We start from the raw sequence: 15,354 nt of genomic DNA on the forward strand, positions 1-15,354 counted from the left end.
TCTTCCTAACTGTGTTTTCTCTCTCAGTGTCTGGAGGGTAATTGGGTGGTGTCTTCACTTGTGTGTCTTCACTTGTGTGCCCCAAAAATAAAAAAATAAAAACAAACAAACAAACAAACAAAAACAAGCTCAGGTCCCTTAAACTAAAGGGAAAGAAAAAAAAAAGAACCTTCCTGTTCTTTGATGTCAAATATTAATGCAACTTGGCTGACCTCAGTTCAGTGGGATTTGTCTTCTAGCACTTTCAGATGGGCAGTGCCCGGCCCTGATGAGCTTTGAGCAAAGCAAAGTCACCACCCCACAGAGCTTTTATTCTAGGGGGAAGTGTTCTCTAGCTGTTGGTAGGAGTAGAGGAAAAGTTTGAGGAAGGACTGATTTCCTAGATAACTTTTCTCTTTGCCTGTTGGCGTGCATGATTTTTTATTATCTTTTATTATTTTTTTGCCCCGATTATTGATTTTAATGTAGTTGTTCTGGTCATTTGTAATGGAATACTACTTAAACCTACATCGATTCATTATTTCCTTTTCTTTTTTTAGCTTTGAAATTTGGGGAGATCCTTGTAAGTTTACGCTGCACTTTACTGATTTAACTCTTAATATTTTTATTTATCCACAGCTGCTAATGTGGCTACAAAAGAGCAATTTTCGTATAATCCTGACCTTATCTGTTTTCTTCTTTATGTCAGATTTTCTCTTTTGGCTGGTTTTTTTCCATTAGAATTTTTGTGTTCCTCTCTCTAAGAGGTCACAACTTCTTACATTCTAGCAGTTTCCTGACATTTCAAATTATATTCTGAATTACTTTCTGAGATGTGCTCTTCCTTTGAGCCTTTTGGATGGTGTTTCCTCACTCATTTCCCATGTGTTTCCCGCTTTTATCTTTTCTCGTTCTTAGCAAGGCAGGATCTACGTAGACTCTGCATTGTACCAACGGAGAATAGGTCATCTGTGACTAGCTGTGGCACTCAGTGCACTTGGGGGAAGGTTGAGTCCCTTTCGCGTTTGCGCACCTGTAGGTTTAACGATACGTACGTCTCCCAGTCCAGTTCTTATTTTCAAATTGGCCGTCACCTGGCGTGTTGCTCTTTTACTGCCTGGCTCACTGATATTCTGAGTGGGTGGAGTGCATGAGAAAACACAGTTCTCCTGGCCCCATCCCCGCTCACGCACTGCTGCCAGGGCATCCTCCAGACCTGACCTGTGGGATCAGTACCTAACCCCCCTCCCCAGGCCCGGCACCCACCCGCAGTGCCCACTGGCTCGTTTTCCAGGAATTGCTGTGCCAAAACAGGGGATGGGGAGGGCGGGGCAGATCTCAGGCTGCTTCTGAGCCACAGGCGGGCTGTTCAGTGTTCTGGTGGGTGCAGATCCTGTATCTCACGTCGGGGGCCGAGGATGGCGAAGGAGCCAAGTGCATCTCAAATTAGACATAGAGAGCAGCGAGGGTGTGAAGTGCTGTTTCCCCTTTCACAATTACTCTCCTTTTTGTAAGATTTTCTCTGTTCGCTCTGCTGGCTTTAAAGGTCCCGGAGGGTTTTTTTCCTCAGATTCTGATTGTCCACGATTTTTGTGTTTTTCATAGCTTGGGTGAGTTTTACCTTTCCCCTTACTGCCACTTTAACGCCGAGGTTGACAGAGGTGTCCGCAGGGCATCCGCCTGGTGCCCCTTTCCACGGGAAGTCCCTCTGCATCCCTTTACTGTCCTCTTGGTCCTCCCTGTGGTGACTCAGGGCCACCCTGGGGACCTCACTCCTGCAGTTGTGGGTATGTGGTCAGTGAAGAATTTGAAAACCAAGTAAAGAAAACCAAGTTTGGTTTTCTGAGAGTCAAAAAAGGACCTCCTAAACCATCGCCTGGATGCTACATGATAGTTTGACACATGGCCCGAGACTGTGTTTCTCCACGTGGCCTGAGTTTACAACTGAGGATGTGTGAGATGGTCTTAGATCACGTGGAGATAAGAGTTTTTAAGTTCCATTTATTTTCATGTGCAATAGAAAAAGAAAACCCAACCCAATCAAACCCATGGTTTCATAGATGTTATTGCTTAGGGCCAGGCTAAATTCAAGTTCCATGTAAGTCAGTTAAAAAACCAGTAAGTGAATCGTAGCGTAGCTGTTGCCTGATGGTGGGAAGTTATGATGGCGGAAGTAAGTGACTGCGGTCTGCAAGATGCTGAGCAGGGGATGCCATAGGTCTGGAACGGGGCCTGTGAGGAGGCCTTTGAAACAAACTGGGTGCCATTTCTGTTATGCCCACTTGATCTTGGGACTCTTTTGTGATGGGGACACATAGAACCCTATGAGGGGCCTTGGACCCCACGGCACTGACTGCAAGAAACCGGCTGCCAGTCACTTCACAGGGGCCATCGCTTGGCCTGGTGGGCCTGGGCCGGCCACTACCTACGTACGGCCCCATCTTCTTTCTCGCTTTCTTCTGAATGAGCATCTCTCGGAATGTCTTCCCTCGCTTCCCTGTGCGTCCTCACACTCACCAGCACCTTGTGCGCCTGTGTTCAGGTTTCCATGCCCACCTCACTTCCGTAGTCCCCTTTCTGAGATGAGCAGGGGAAACCTCCTCTGTCATCAGTAAGCATTTTCTTCATTACCTCACGTGGACACTTAACTGCATATTTCTTCCTAAGATCCCCTGCTCGTTTGCTTCCTATGACTGATTCTCAGAACCCACATCCGTTCATTCCCCATCACGAAACCCTTGAGTGGGAGGCACTGGGCTGGTTTGGAGGGGAAACAGATTAAGATTTTTTTTTTTTCCTTTAAGAGCCTTGAGAGGGGCCTGAGGGATACTGTCTGCGTGAATGGAGGGCACGGGGGTGGGATGGATTCATTCTCCTGTTACTTGAATGCGACCACCAGTGCCCCCCATCCCCCCGGCTGCCCCTGTAGGTTCCGCCATGCATCCTTTCTGCAGGAACTCAGCATTGACCTATAGGATTTCACCCCCCTCTCCTTGCACATGCGCCAGCTTCATGTGCTGAGGGCCAGACTCACCCCAGTTGCCGCGAGATCACTTTGAACTTGGATATGTAAACAACAAACTCCACCACGTCCCCCCAAAGGGTTCCCACCATGGCTGGGCGACTGGTTCTACCTTCTCTTGCTCCCTTTGGAGTCGACGTTTACTTTCTTCCATTCCGCCCGCGTCTCATCAGTTGCCAAGGCTTATTGTACTTCTTACTTAGTGTCCTTCTGCTCTGGTCAAGCCCTTCCTTTTCATGCCTGCTGTCGGGCAAATCCTGTATCTTCTGAGGAGCCGCCCCTGCCCATCCCAGCGGAAAGCGCTCTGCTCTCCTCTGGACTCTGAAAGCTCTTATTGTTCACAGACTTATCAGTTGGCGCTCCTTACAGACTCCTTTGTATGGTTATTCCTTTTTTTCTTACCCGTGTGTTTGTCTGTGCCTTATCTTCCAAATGTTAGAAGTCCACTCCTACATATGAGACTGGCCTGCATCTTCCACAGCATTCAGGAGAGGGTCGTTAGTAACCTGATTAGTTATGAACGTGATTAGTTATTAGCTGCTTGATGGGTCGTGTAGCCAAGGGGCTGCGTATTGGGGCTGGGGGTGGGGAGGGGTGGCTCTAAGATCCTGTACTCTGGAGACTGCACGGACCGGTGGATAATTTTTCCCTTCATGCCTCTGAAGCTTTTAGAAAAAGTGAGTCATCGCCATCCCCAGATGTTCTTTCTTATTAATTACTGTAACACAAGACACTTTGTTCAACAGAGGATGAGGTCCTACAGCAAACGTGGCCTATTTTGGTTGACAGTTTTCAACTCAGCTGAAACAAAGAATAATCGCAGGAGGGTTGGTTGCATCTGACTCCATTCGACTCGGGAAGATGCAGCTCGGTGGAAACGATTGTCGGATTTTTTTGTTTTTGGATCACGGGTTTCCTGATGTCTTTTGTTTGTCCACGTGGCCCCATAGGTAGAAACATACCTATTTTCAGAGACCAAAAGGAAGTGAACAATTTGTGCTTTTTCCCAGCCAACTGTAATGCGAGAGGACTATCCGTAAAACAGAACAGAAGTGCCTTCTGGATTGGGACATGAGGGTAACCCCACACAGGAAACCCAGTAGAATGTATATACAAATCATACACACCCAGAAATGTTAACTTGGGTGGGTCCTAGAGACTAGAACCTCTGCAGGACTGGTTTGTTCTGCTTTAGTTCAGGTCAGAGCAGATCAGCCTCCTCAATTATCATGGTCCAGAAAGGCCCCTTGCTGTCGGCTGGTGGCCTTACAGAGAACTGCCGTGATGGTGATTTCTGTGTTGCCTTTAGGGATGCATTATTTGTCTGTGGTTGTATCTGCTCAGCCGTGTGATGCTGGTCAGAGCAGTGTCAAGGCTGAATGGCCCGAAAACCATCCCCTCTTTGCTGTTATAAAAATAAGAAGTCACGGGTTATGAAAGCTTCCATTGCCATTTTAATTCCACAAAACCAGAGGGCCTGAGGGTGAGGGTCTTGGCTGTCTAGGTGCAGATGAAGTTTTGCTCTCATCTTCTCTGGGGTGGGAGCCCATTTCCAGGGGCAGAGAAGGACCTCACTCTGTATTTCAGGCATGGCTGGTCCCACTGCTCAGAGTTTGCACCTGGCTTCGCCTCCCACACCAGGGAGAAGATAACGCAGCAGCCTCTGGCGGACTCACATCCCTGGACACGTGTGGTCTCACTTCTCTTAGTGGCAGGCTTGGGACCATTTTACAAATGTAGATTTAAGCGTGTGTATAGACTGCATTATGTTTATCCATTCATCCATCAGTGGACACTTAGGTTGTTTCCACCTTTTGGTTATCATGAATAATGTTGCTATGGACAAAGGTGTACAAATACCCAAGTGCTCGCTTTTGATTCTCTGGGGTATATACCCAGAAGTGGAATTGCTGGATTGTGTGCTAATTCTGTGTGTAATTTTTGGAGGAATCTTCACCGTTTTACTTTCCCATCAGCGGTGCAGACGTGTTCCAGTTTCTTCACATCCTCATCCGTACCTGTTTTCTGTTTTTTGATAGTAGCCATCCCAATAGGCGTGAGGTGTCATCTCACTGTGGTTTGAATCTGCATTTCCCTAACGACTAGTGACGGAGTATATTTTTATGTGCTTATTGGCCATCTGTAAATCTTCTTTGGTGAAATGACCTTTGCCAAAATCGGGCTGTTTGTTTTTTGTTGTGGAGTCTAAACGTTGTTTTGTGTCCAGGGAAACTGCAGCGCCTATTCCTTCAGCCCCTGCTGATGGTAACCACATCAACAGTAGTAACTCACATTACACTCGCATGGTGCTAAGTGTTTACATGGAGTTTTGCTCCCTATTTAATCCTCACAACAACCTTTTGGGAAAGATGCCGTGATCACCTCCATTTTACACTTGACGAAACTGAAGCCTAGAGACCTTACCCTGCATATCACAGTAAGTAGTGAACCAGCAAAGGCCTGACCCTGATCTGACTCTGTCCTTAAACGATAGGACTGATGGCCTCACCCCCACCCAAGGAGCTGGCATTGAAACCTTCCAAAGCAGACACGTCATGCATGCGTTTGAGAGAAGCGATAGTTTATGGGAAACCACCCAGTCCTCATTACTTCGCTTCCTCCGGAAAACCATATTTACTTCCATGTAAAGCATCAGTTCCTAAAATCCCAAAGGTTTGCATCTGAAAGGAAACCCAGAAATGCTAATCCGTCAGCTGCTCCGAAAAGCTTTCTGAGCGAGAGATAGGGTGTATTCACCAAGGAGCCAAGTCCTTGCCGAAACTCATTTCGTTGGGGGAGGCAGTGTTGCCCTCAGGGTTTCGTCCGTTCTTCACGTGAGACGAACAGCTCTGTGATCCCCAGCCCGTTTTCATCTGAGATGCCCGGCGTTGCCTTCACGTTACCCCACTGTCTGTCCAGGGTTGGAGGTGACGAGGGCAGAGCAAAGGCAGGGGACCCTCATCTTGCCTCTTTGTGGGCAGCAGCTTTTCAGCCCTGGACGGGTCTAACACAGTGGTTCTTTGGGGGAGCATTCGCATTTACATTGGTTTTTATCTGACCTTGGGTTCGCACAGCTGGGGCTGAAGCCAGGGCCAGAGCCTTGACTTCGGGTTGGGAAGAAGTTGGCGGAACATTCCCCAGCAGGGCTTGGGCAGACCCAGGGAGTCCCGCCTAAAATACAGCGGACAAAGGCGCTCTTGTCCACGGGCCTGGGGGTGGGAGGCATCTGGTCAGTGACACAGGCTTGGCCATTGTATCTCGTGACCTCAGCCAACTTTTTTTAGCTGAGAAAGGGGAAAAAGAGAGAGTGCAAAAAAGAAAGAAAGCCTGCAGATCCTTTGCATCTGGAAAGTCCAGAATGCGTTGTTGATTTCCCCACAAGAGCTGGAGCAGATTTGGAAGGAACTGTGCAATGTAGCGGGTTCTTTGTGAAAGAACAGTAATGAGAAAAGCCACAGGAACATCCTCCGGGGTGCCCGGAGCCCTGACCCTGGGGTAGCTGCTGGCCTGGGCCTCATTTCCCGCAGAGGGGCCCGTGGAGAGGAAGCTGGCAGGGGCCTGGCCCGCAGCCCGAGGACTGCAGACAGGATCCACGACTGTCTGAGTTAGCGGCCCCCGTAGACGATGAGCTCTCCTCCGATGGTAAGAACTGATTCCACTCACCTGCCGACGTGTGTGCAGCTTGCCTTTCTCTACACATTTCTAAGATGACTCCAGCGTTTTAAAGAGGCAGTGCTGAGAACCCTCTGAGAACGGGCTCCCCGCTGCTGAGCGTACAGAGTCTGATGTGTTGGGGGCACCTTTCATGGGCCCGAGGCAAGAGGAGGGGAGAAGATGTGGGCCCATGTTGGAGAAAGCAGGAAGGGGGGGGGGCAAAAGATTGAAAAGGAGATGTTTGTGGAGGGAAAGGGAGTCTTGGCTCCCCCTTGGTTACCCGGGCTAGCAATTAAGTTCAGGGTGACAGAGAAGCAGGCTGGTGACATGGATTTTTCTACGGTGGGGATTGGAGTCCAGATCTTGCCCCCCCCCCACCCCCCACCCCTTAACTTCTCCCACGTCCGAAGCTTGGCTTCCACTCACCCACCTACCTTCTACTCCATGGCCCAGTTCCCACTGGGACACTGGATGGTGAAAGCCCCTTAAAGGACACAGCTTCCGAAAAAGTAGTTGAGTATTCACCCCGTTAATCCAGTATCCGCACTGGGGTTCCAGGCTGGGCTGGATGCTTCTGTCCAGTTTGGTGGTGGCAGCCGTGGCCACCCTAAAGGTGATGGACCCTCTCCTGAGACTTAAGAGGAGAACAGCCTTATTTTGCCAACTTTCCTGCCCCTGGAAGTTAGACTTCCCCTTCTTTGGAAAGAGGGTCCTCTTATGAGCTAAGACGTTAGTGACTGCTATGTGCTGGACAGCTGTGGGAGGTCCAGTTTCTATGCAAAGGCTTGTCTATCTCTGCACAAAACCTTCCTCCAGGACATTCTCTCCCACGGGCTGGGTCAAAATCAGCATCTCTGATTTTGGCGTGGCTTCCGATCAAGGTCTGAACCTGTACCAGGAGGAGAGATGGTACTTGTCATGCTGAGGCATCCTCTGACCGGCCAGGTGACCTAGTTCCCAGCCGGGCTTCTCAGCCTAAAGTGCATCTGAATTGCCCAGGGACCTTTCAAATGTAGAGCCTGGCTCTAGGGTGGGGCCTAGGACCCTGCGTTTCTAACCAGCTTGCAGAGATTGCCCGGGCTCCTAGTGCAGGGACCCCACGTGGAGAATGAGAATCGTAAGGAACCCAGACCAATCCATCCAGTGCTGACAGTTACAGCTGCCTGGCTGCAGAGTGCTGGGCAGGTCTGGCCCTGGCTGTGGGTGGCGGCAGGGAGGTTTATGGGGAAGAAGGGATGAGCAAGTAGCTGAACACTGAGGGGCATTCAGGGAGTGGGGAGGAGCCCGGTAAAGCTTTTGGCAGAGACGGAGGTGTGTGGGGTGCGGGCCATTGGCGGGGTGCCGTGCGGATGGTGAAGAGAGGTGCGGGTGCCAGCAGGCCCAGAACGATTCTCTCAGAGCCGGCTGGGGGTGCAGGGAGAATTCTAACTTCAGACACAGGGAATCCCAGGACGCCAGGTGGACATCTCGTTCTTAGCAAGATAGCAACCGTGCGTGGCTCTGGGAGTGACAGGGAAGGGGTGGACACAGGCCATCAGGACAGAACTCCCCATGGTGAGAGGCAGAGATGCTGAGCTCCGAGGTAGCCAGGCAGAAGCCCAGATGTCTGTGGCCCGGGCAGCATTTCAGGACCGTCTCATGCCTCTGGACCCCATGTCTACACTTGAAAAGTGATTTTCTTCCTCCGACAAAGATGACACGTCCTTAAAAGAGATATACTAACATCCAGAATCATTGAGCATTAGGCTATACCTTTCAAACAAAAAATAAACAAGAAAAACCAACCCTGGAGACCATCTGGTCCAACTTCCGTGTTCTTGAGATGAGGAAATTCCGTGCCAGCAGAGATGAAGTACGTTGCTCAAGATCTCACAGCAGGACAGCAGCAGCTCAGGGTCCATGTTCTCTGCACGGTGCCCCAGAGCGGTGGTAGATCAGAAACCTCATTGGCCAGGTCCTTGGCTGTCCCATTTGTCTAAGCTTTATATGCACCAGGAGCGGAGGCTGCAGACACGGCAGCTGACTTGGGTTGGCTGGAATCGCACCCCTTCTGACTCATAGAAAGAGTTCCAGTCCCTCTTAGCTTAATCTCCCTCCAGCGCTCATGGTTCAGGGCCAATTGGGACTCGCTGGAAACCAGCTCGCAGAGTCAGAAGGCTTTGGTTGGAATCACTGGGAGCCCAGGCCGTTGGGGCTGCAGAGTAACTGGAGTGCGTCTCTATGGTGAGAAGACTGGCTGCCCGGGTTTCTTTTGGTCCCCGTGGACCTGTGAATAGCATCAGTAAAACCGGATCAGCTGGGTCTTGGCCACAGACAGGCCATCAGAGACATCCACCTTTACACCCTAGTGAGCTCTAGTCCACTTCCCTTTAAAATGGTACCAACTCCCCCGAGGAAGCCTGCTTTTGCCCCTGGAGCAGCTGTGGGCAACAGCTGTGTCACCTGTCTTTGAAGTTCCTTTCTGGCAGTCAGGCTGCTTTCCAAGAGGTACCTGAGGCTCTGACTGCCCGGGTTAGCAACTTGCAACTGTCTCCCTCACTTCTGAACTCCTTACAAAATAGAACAGAATGCTTGGGAAATTTGGTTATGGGGTTTCCTTCAGAGTCATAACAACTTAGAGAAGTGCCAGAAATGGCATCAGGCATTTTGAGGTTTTGCACCTTAATACTAAAGAAAGGCCGTATTTCTTTTTCTCCTTTATCTTTCCCCTCCTAAAATGAAGTGTTGGCAAAACTCTCTTATTCCCAGGCTTTTTCCTCCGCAAAGGGAAATTGGACCCACAGTCATCTAGAGGGGTCTTCACCCTGCCAGGAGCTCCCTAGGGAGAGTGTTGCTGGTGAGTGAGTCTCAGAATGTCCTGCAAGAGCATCTTCTAGGGCAGGATAATTGATATCATTATAGAGATAAACTAGTATAGAAAATCTAGGATGCGGTTTTTTGTTTTTCTTTTTCTTTTCCTCTTTTCTTCTAGGATGTATTTTGAGATCCTTTGTAACTATGGGAAGTGCTAAACTTTGTCCCAACTCCTTTCCCTGACAAATAGGGACATTTCAGCCCTAAAGAGGCCAGAACAGTGCCATGTAGGAAAAGGGAGGAGAATTCAGTGTTCAGGCTCCTCGTAGAGGTTTGAGGTCTAATGCCCACAATTTATAATAGTATCCTGGTTTGGACATAAACTTCATGATTTCCAATTTTTGTTAATCACTTCACTGGTGTCTTTCCCACCAATCCTGAGTCTGGAATGAATGAAGCAGTATCGCTAGACCAAAAGAGTTTCAGATCTCTTCCTCTTTGGACCTCAAGAGAGTTTGGGGGAATCATGCAGAAAAAAAAAGGGAATGTCACATGTACGTTCCTCATCAGGAGGTCTTTTGTTTATGTGACGATGGCTTTTGCAAGTTTGCACTGGTCGTTTAAATGCCTTGAAATTTCCCTTGTGGTAGTTTTGGGCTCTGTTACGAAAGACGCTGCTCAGTGTGTAGAACCCCAGTGTTTGAGGGCTGGCAGCCCCTGGTTTTTACAGATGAAGAGACAGAGGTCCAGAGAGGCAAAGGGGACTGCGTTAATTACAGCTCGTTGCCTGGGAACACAGTCGCTTTAAGCCTAGACCCCTGTGCTTTCTGCTGATGCTCCTGACATGGGGGTAGGATGTCAGAACAGACCCTGCTATTTTTATCTGCCAGGGGAGGGGTAGGAGGAAGGGAGCCAACATTCTCCACAGCCCGTCAGGAAGCTGAGTCTGAATCAAATGTCTTTGTTAATCACAAGTGAGCAGAATCGCTTGGGTTTTTCCTGCTCAGAAGCCAGAAGCTGGAAAGGGCTGCTGGGAGCTCACTGTTTTGCCGTTTGTAGCTTCAAAGCATCAGGATCAGATGCACCTGAGAAATGGGACAAACGTTACGGGCTTTCTCAGGGGTTCCCCAGGCCCCTGCAGACTCCAAGGTGGGAAAGCATCTGTGGCTTCCCATCTTACTCCCGGAGCTGTTCTCCGTATTTCAGGGGCTCCCACAGGAACCTCTTTCCCCGTGTGGACCTCAACATGGCCATGAGGCCTCTGGGCACCTGCTCCAGGCCTCGTAAACAGCAAGAGTGCCTGTTATATTTGGTGGCACAATATGGTGTTCGGTCAATGTGGAGATTCTCCCAGTCTCCCAGGGGATGCTGAGGAGGGGGCATCTCTCAGATCCCAGTCATGCTGGATGGTGTCACCAGGAAAAGTACCAGTCATCCAGGGTTCCTCATTTCCTGTGCTGTCTCCTCGGAAACCCTGTTAATCGGCCCTTCTGTCTTATATCTGTATGGCAGGTGCAACAAAAATAAAATCTCTTTCCTCTAGGGTCCGTGAAGTGGGGCCCATGCAGGATGGTGGGCAGGGCCCACGGAGAAGCCACTTCCTACACGATCGATTCCTTCCTACCCTCTACTGCTTGGCCCCCAGACACTTCAAGGCCATGAAGTGGCCTCAGAACCCGGAGGGTTCGTTCAGCCAACTTATTCTTGTAATTCTCAGTATGGCTTGCAAAGCTTTTCATCCATCCTTGCCCCGCCGGAGACCCCATGGTTTCCAGTTGAGCAAGTTTTCCTGTGAGGGTTGACTTCCTGTATCCTTGCATGGGCTACATTGTAATTGCGTTCATCAAAATTCCTGGTTCACCAGATCATTCCCTTCCTTTTCAGGGTCAGAAAATACAGAGTTTATTGTTCTGTGTCCTCTGCCTATTCAGTCCTAAGAAACATGCCCAGTGAGTTGCGGGGCCCCCAGGGAGGCACTGGGGGGCTTGCAACGGATATTCAGAGTGGCTGGGACTCTCGCTGAATCTTCAGGAGCCAGGCATGCCTGCTATGCTCAAAGCAGTTGGGCCTCCAGACCCAGGGCTGGCAGCTCTGTGGGTGCTGGGAGAAAACCCCCATGGTGCTGATGTCCACCTCTCGGAGTGGGTACCAGTGGCAGCCAGGGTGTGAGGCTTCCTCTGGCAGCGTCATGGATGGAGGACAGCTCTGGGGCCAGTGGGGGGATTGCGGATGGTCGCTGAGGCAGGCAGGGAAAAGCAAGGCAGACGCTTGTGGGGAACAGGGCTGTGGAGTCCAAGTAGGTCAGTCTCTGGGCCCTGGTAGATTTCTCATCCTGGGAGGCTTCTCATCCTGGGAGGCTTCTCGGGGGCTAAGGTCTGGCGTGAGCAAGCGGGGCAGTCAAGCCAGAGGGATGTGGATCATCGCTGTGGAAGTTACGCCATCCATCCGTCCGTCCGTCCGTCCATCCATCCATCCATCCATCCATCCATCCATCCATCCACTGCAAGCAATGAGCCCTGAGGACACTTGGGTACCAGGTTTAGAAGAGTCCTGGGGATATTTGCATTTAAGTGATTAGAGCCTGGTGTGGAAATTTCCTTTAAAATGGACTCAGAGACACAGCATTGTAAATCAACTGTACTTCAATAAAAATAAGTTTTTAAAAAAAGTAAATATGGTACAGTAAAATAAAATGGGCTCAAAGAGGCAGCCCTGCCAACCAGGTGATTTCTTTTTTTTTTTAAATACATTTATTTATTTAATTAATTTGTTTATGGGCTGCTTTGGGTCTCTGAGGCTGCACACGGGCTTTCTCTAGTTGCAGTGAGGAGGGGCTACTCTTCGTTGAGGTGCGTGGGCTTCTCATTGAGGTGGCTTCTCTTGTTGCGGCACATGGGCTTCAGTGTTGCGGCACACGGGCTCAATAGTTGTGGCTCACGGGCTCTAGAGCACAGGCTCAGTAGTTGTGGCACACGGGCTTAGTTGCTCCATGGCATGTAGAATCATCCCTCAGCAGGGCTCAAACCCGTGTCTCCTGCATTGGCAGGTGGATTCTTAACCACTGCGCCACCTGGGAAGTCCCCAACCAGGTGATTTCTAATAAGAGGAGTATGAGTATACTCATGGAAGTTCTGGCAAAACCTCCAATGAGTTGGTCACATTTGCTAAGAAATTCTGCAGGTAGAGAAGTGGAAGGGAGAAAGGCATCCCCATGGCTCTGTGGCTTCTGGCTGGTAAAAGCTAGAGGTGAGCCTTATGGTTTGATCCCCTTTCACACGGGGTCCAACCAGAGTGGATCAAGGGAAGCAGAAAAGCTCAGACTCAGACCAGGCAGTCGTGATCTTCTCTGAATGATGAGTGTGGCTTTGGCTTTTGAGGGCTTCCAGAGGCAAACAGGAGGAACAAATGAGATCTTCTAGAAGCCTTGGGTTCCTGAGCTTTCCCTCCACCAGTGAAGTGCTTTGTTCCCACTCTGTCCACCTTTGTGGACTCCAGGGCTTCAGGATTCTCCGTGGAGGAAAGTCTGTGGTCCCCAAGGACCCTTCTCTTCTGCCGTGTTCCCTGTGGCTGGAAACCCGTCCTTCCCTAGGAAATAGAGCAGAACAAATACCAGATGTCAGAGGGTGGTAGCAAATTGGGCAGGTACCTGACAGGCTCGGCAGGAGGGAGGAGAGGAAGAAGGGGACTTTCTTTATCAGGATGGGAAGGGACAGCGGAATTCTGCTTCCTTTCTCTCGGCATCCTCGCTTTTTTTCTTCCACCTCTTGATCTTTTCTAGTATTATCTGGAATTGTGATCCAGGTTTTTATTTCATTTTTTTTTTACACTAAATATTGAGAATATGACCCAGACACATGTTCTGTAACTAGGTTTACAATGATTATTTATACATTTTTAAAAGCTGCTTTCAGTGTTCAGCCCTGGTCCTTTTTACCTCGAGGCCTTCATTCTTCGCCTGTAATAATTGTTTTAACCTTTCAGGCAGTTGGAGTGCATCTTTTACACACGCGATTGGTAAATATCCTGAACCCTTGTCTGTAGAGCAATGTATTTTGATCGATTTCACTCATGAAAGACATGGTGGCCACATGGAATGGGCTCAGCATTTTCTACATACCAATCCAGGGGTGTCTTTGGAAATGTGGTCACAGAGGAGATGAGAGCAGCTTTATTTATCCTTTTTTATTAGAGACCCATCCCCCCACATAAAGGGTTGCAGAACTTTATCCTTTCTTTGCTGTATCATTGTATTGTTAGAGGGTATCTGCTTACGGTTGGGTTTTTAAAACCCATTTTGCCTGGAGCAGTGCAGGACCTTCCTATGTGTCATCTTTGAGCTGAGGGACGTTTTCTTCCCCACCCCCCCCCCCCATCAACCTTTACTTATAGTTTCTTTTCTGTTATGGTTTTTGTTCTAGTTTCTTCTTCAGGAACACCTAGCATCTTGACCTGCTCTTCTGTCAATTCTGTTTTCATGTTTTTCCATTTCCTTTGCATTCCGGGAAAAAAAAAAATTCTTCAGTTTGTTTTGTACATAACTGATTCTTTTTTTCTTTTCTTTTTGCAATGCTGATTTTATATTCTATCGCAACCAATGTGGATGTTCCTTCTGTCACTACCTTTTAAATTTCCCTACAATTTTGAGCACATCCTGTCCCTTTTTAATATCTTTTTTTTTTAAACCAACTTGCCCTTTTTCCATTAGTTTGTTCTCATGACTTTAGGCTTTTGTATCGTAGATGCTGTATTTTCCCCCCCTCTTTTGAGGTTGCTAAGTGATTTCCTGGAATTTTTCTTCTGGAGACCAGATGAGCTCATGAGTAGAAGTTTGTGCTGTTCCTGAAGCTTCTGGATATTGTTCCTCAATGTATTTTCTGCACTTAAAGAAACACTGTATTATCTTGTCTCTCCCACCTCCCTGTACTCAAAGTTGAACAGTCCGTTCCGTCAGATTGGTGGAGAGCTGGGATTTGTTCACAGGTGGGGCACATACATTTCTTGGACTGCCATTCTCTGTTTACTTGTTTGGTGAAATAGCCTCTCAAATCTGTTTGAAGCCCAGTTTCTACTACAATTCCTGGTTTCTGTTCATCCACCCATCCATCCATCCATCCCATGTTCTGAGTGCTGAGCCAAGACTAAAGCTAAGAACAAGATGCACATGGCCTTGCTTCCTGAAACTTACATTCTGTTACTCTGTTGTGTGACCCTTCCTCCTCCGCCGCCCTCTGGCCTGGTCTCCAAATCTCTTAGCCCTGGAAGACCATGAAGATGCTGTCAGTGTCCATCCTTTTCCCACCAGCCTGTAAAACTACTTGGGGGACTACACTTCCCAGAATGCACTGTGCTGTTGTCGTGGGTCCCCTCCTTCCTCCCCAGCTCTTTTTTCTGAGTTGCTTTCCATGGATAGAAAGGCTGCCAGGGCCAGAGAGAACAATACTTTCACCTGTGAGATAGTGGAAAGGTGCCCAGTATCCTCGTGGACACAGACCCTGAGGCTGGCAGCATCGGTGTGCGTGGTGGAGCCCTGCTTCATGCCTTGTGTCTTAACATGTAGCCAGAGATGATCTTTCCTTGGGTAGCTGCCAGCTTTGTGTGGGACTCTCTCCACCCTCAACAGGTGTCCGCAGAAAGGCGTGGGGTGGACGTGACTCTCCAGTCTCTGGCCCAGCTGGGTCTTGGGCTTCTTGGTGGTCCCTTGCGGCCTTGATCCCTAATTGGTCGACCCATGCTGAGTGACAGTGGAGGCCCCTCCTGGCCACTGCATCCGGGATGGCTCAGAGCCCCTGTAACGAAGCAGTTCCCGGGAACCGATGGCTCCCGGGCACTCGCGGCCATGTCCTGGCTGCTCCTAGGTATCCCAGCTGGCGGTGTGGTTGGGAAGGGAGAACTTGCTGGAGAGTTCT

General features: G+C 49.3%; 1 protein-coding gene across 7 annotated transcripts in view; it reads left to right on the plus strand.

The window, feature by feature from the left end:
* GAS7 (growth arrest specific 7) overlaps positions 1-15,354 on the plus strand; it is a 192,471-nt gene that overhangs the window by 97,718 nt on the left and 79,399 nt on the right. The window contains exon 1 of one of the 7 annotated variants that reach the window (XM_057714438.1): positions 6,555-6,643. The exons of the other annotated variants lie outside the window; for them this stretch is intronic. Within the exon in view, the coding sequence (XP_057570421.1) occupies positions 6,626-6,643 (18 nt within the window). The 5' untranslated portion in view covers positions 6,555-6,625. Of the gene's footprint in view, positions 1-6,554; positions 6,644-15,354 lie in introns of those variants that run through there. 7 annotated transcript variants of the gene reach the window in all.

This window comes from Hippopotamus amphibius, chromosome 17 (assembly GCF_030028045.1).
Source record: "Hippopotamus amphibius kiboko isolate mHipAmp2 chromosome 17, mHipAmp2.hap2, whole genome shotgun sequence".
In the NCBI taxonomy this organism is placed as follows: Eukaryota; Metazoa; Chordata; class Mammalia; order Artiodactyla; family Hippopotamidae; genus Hippopotamus; species Hippopotamus amphibius.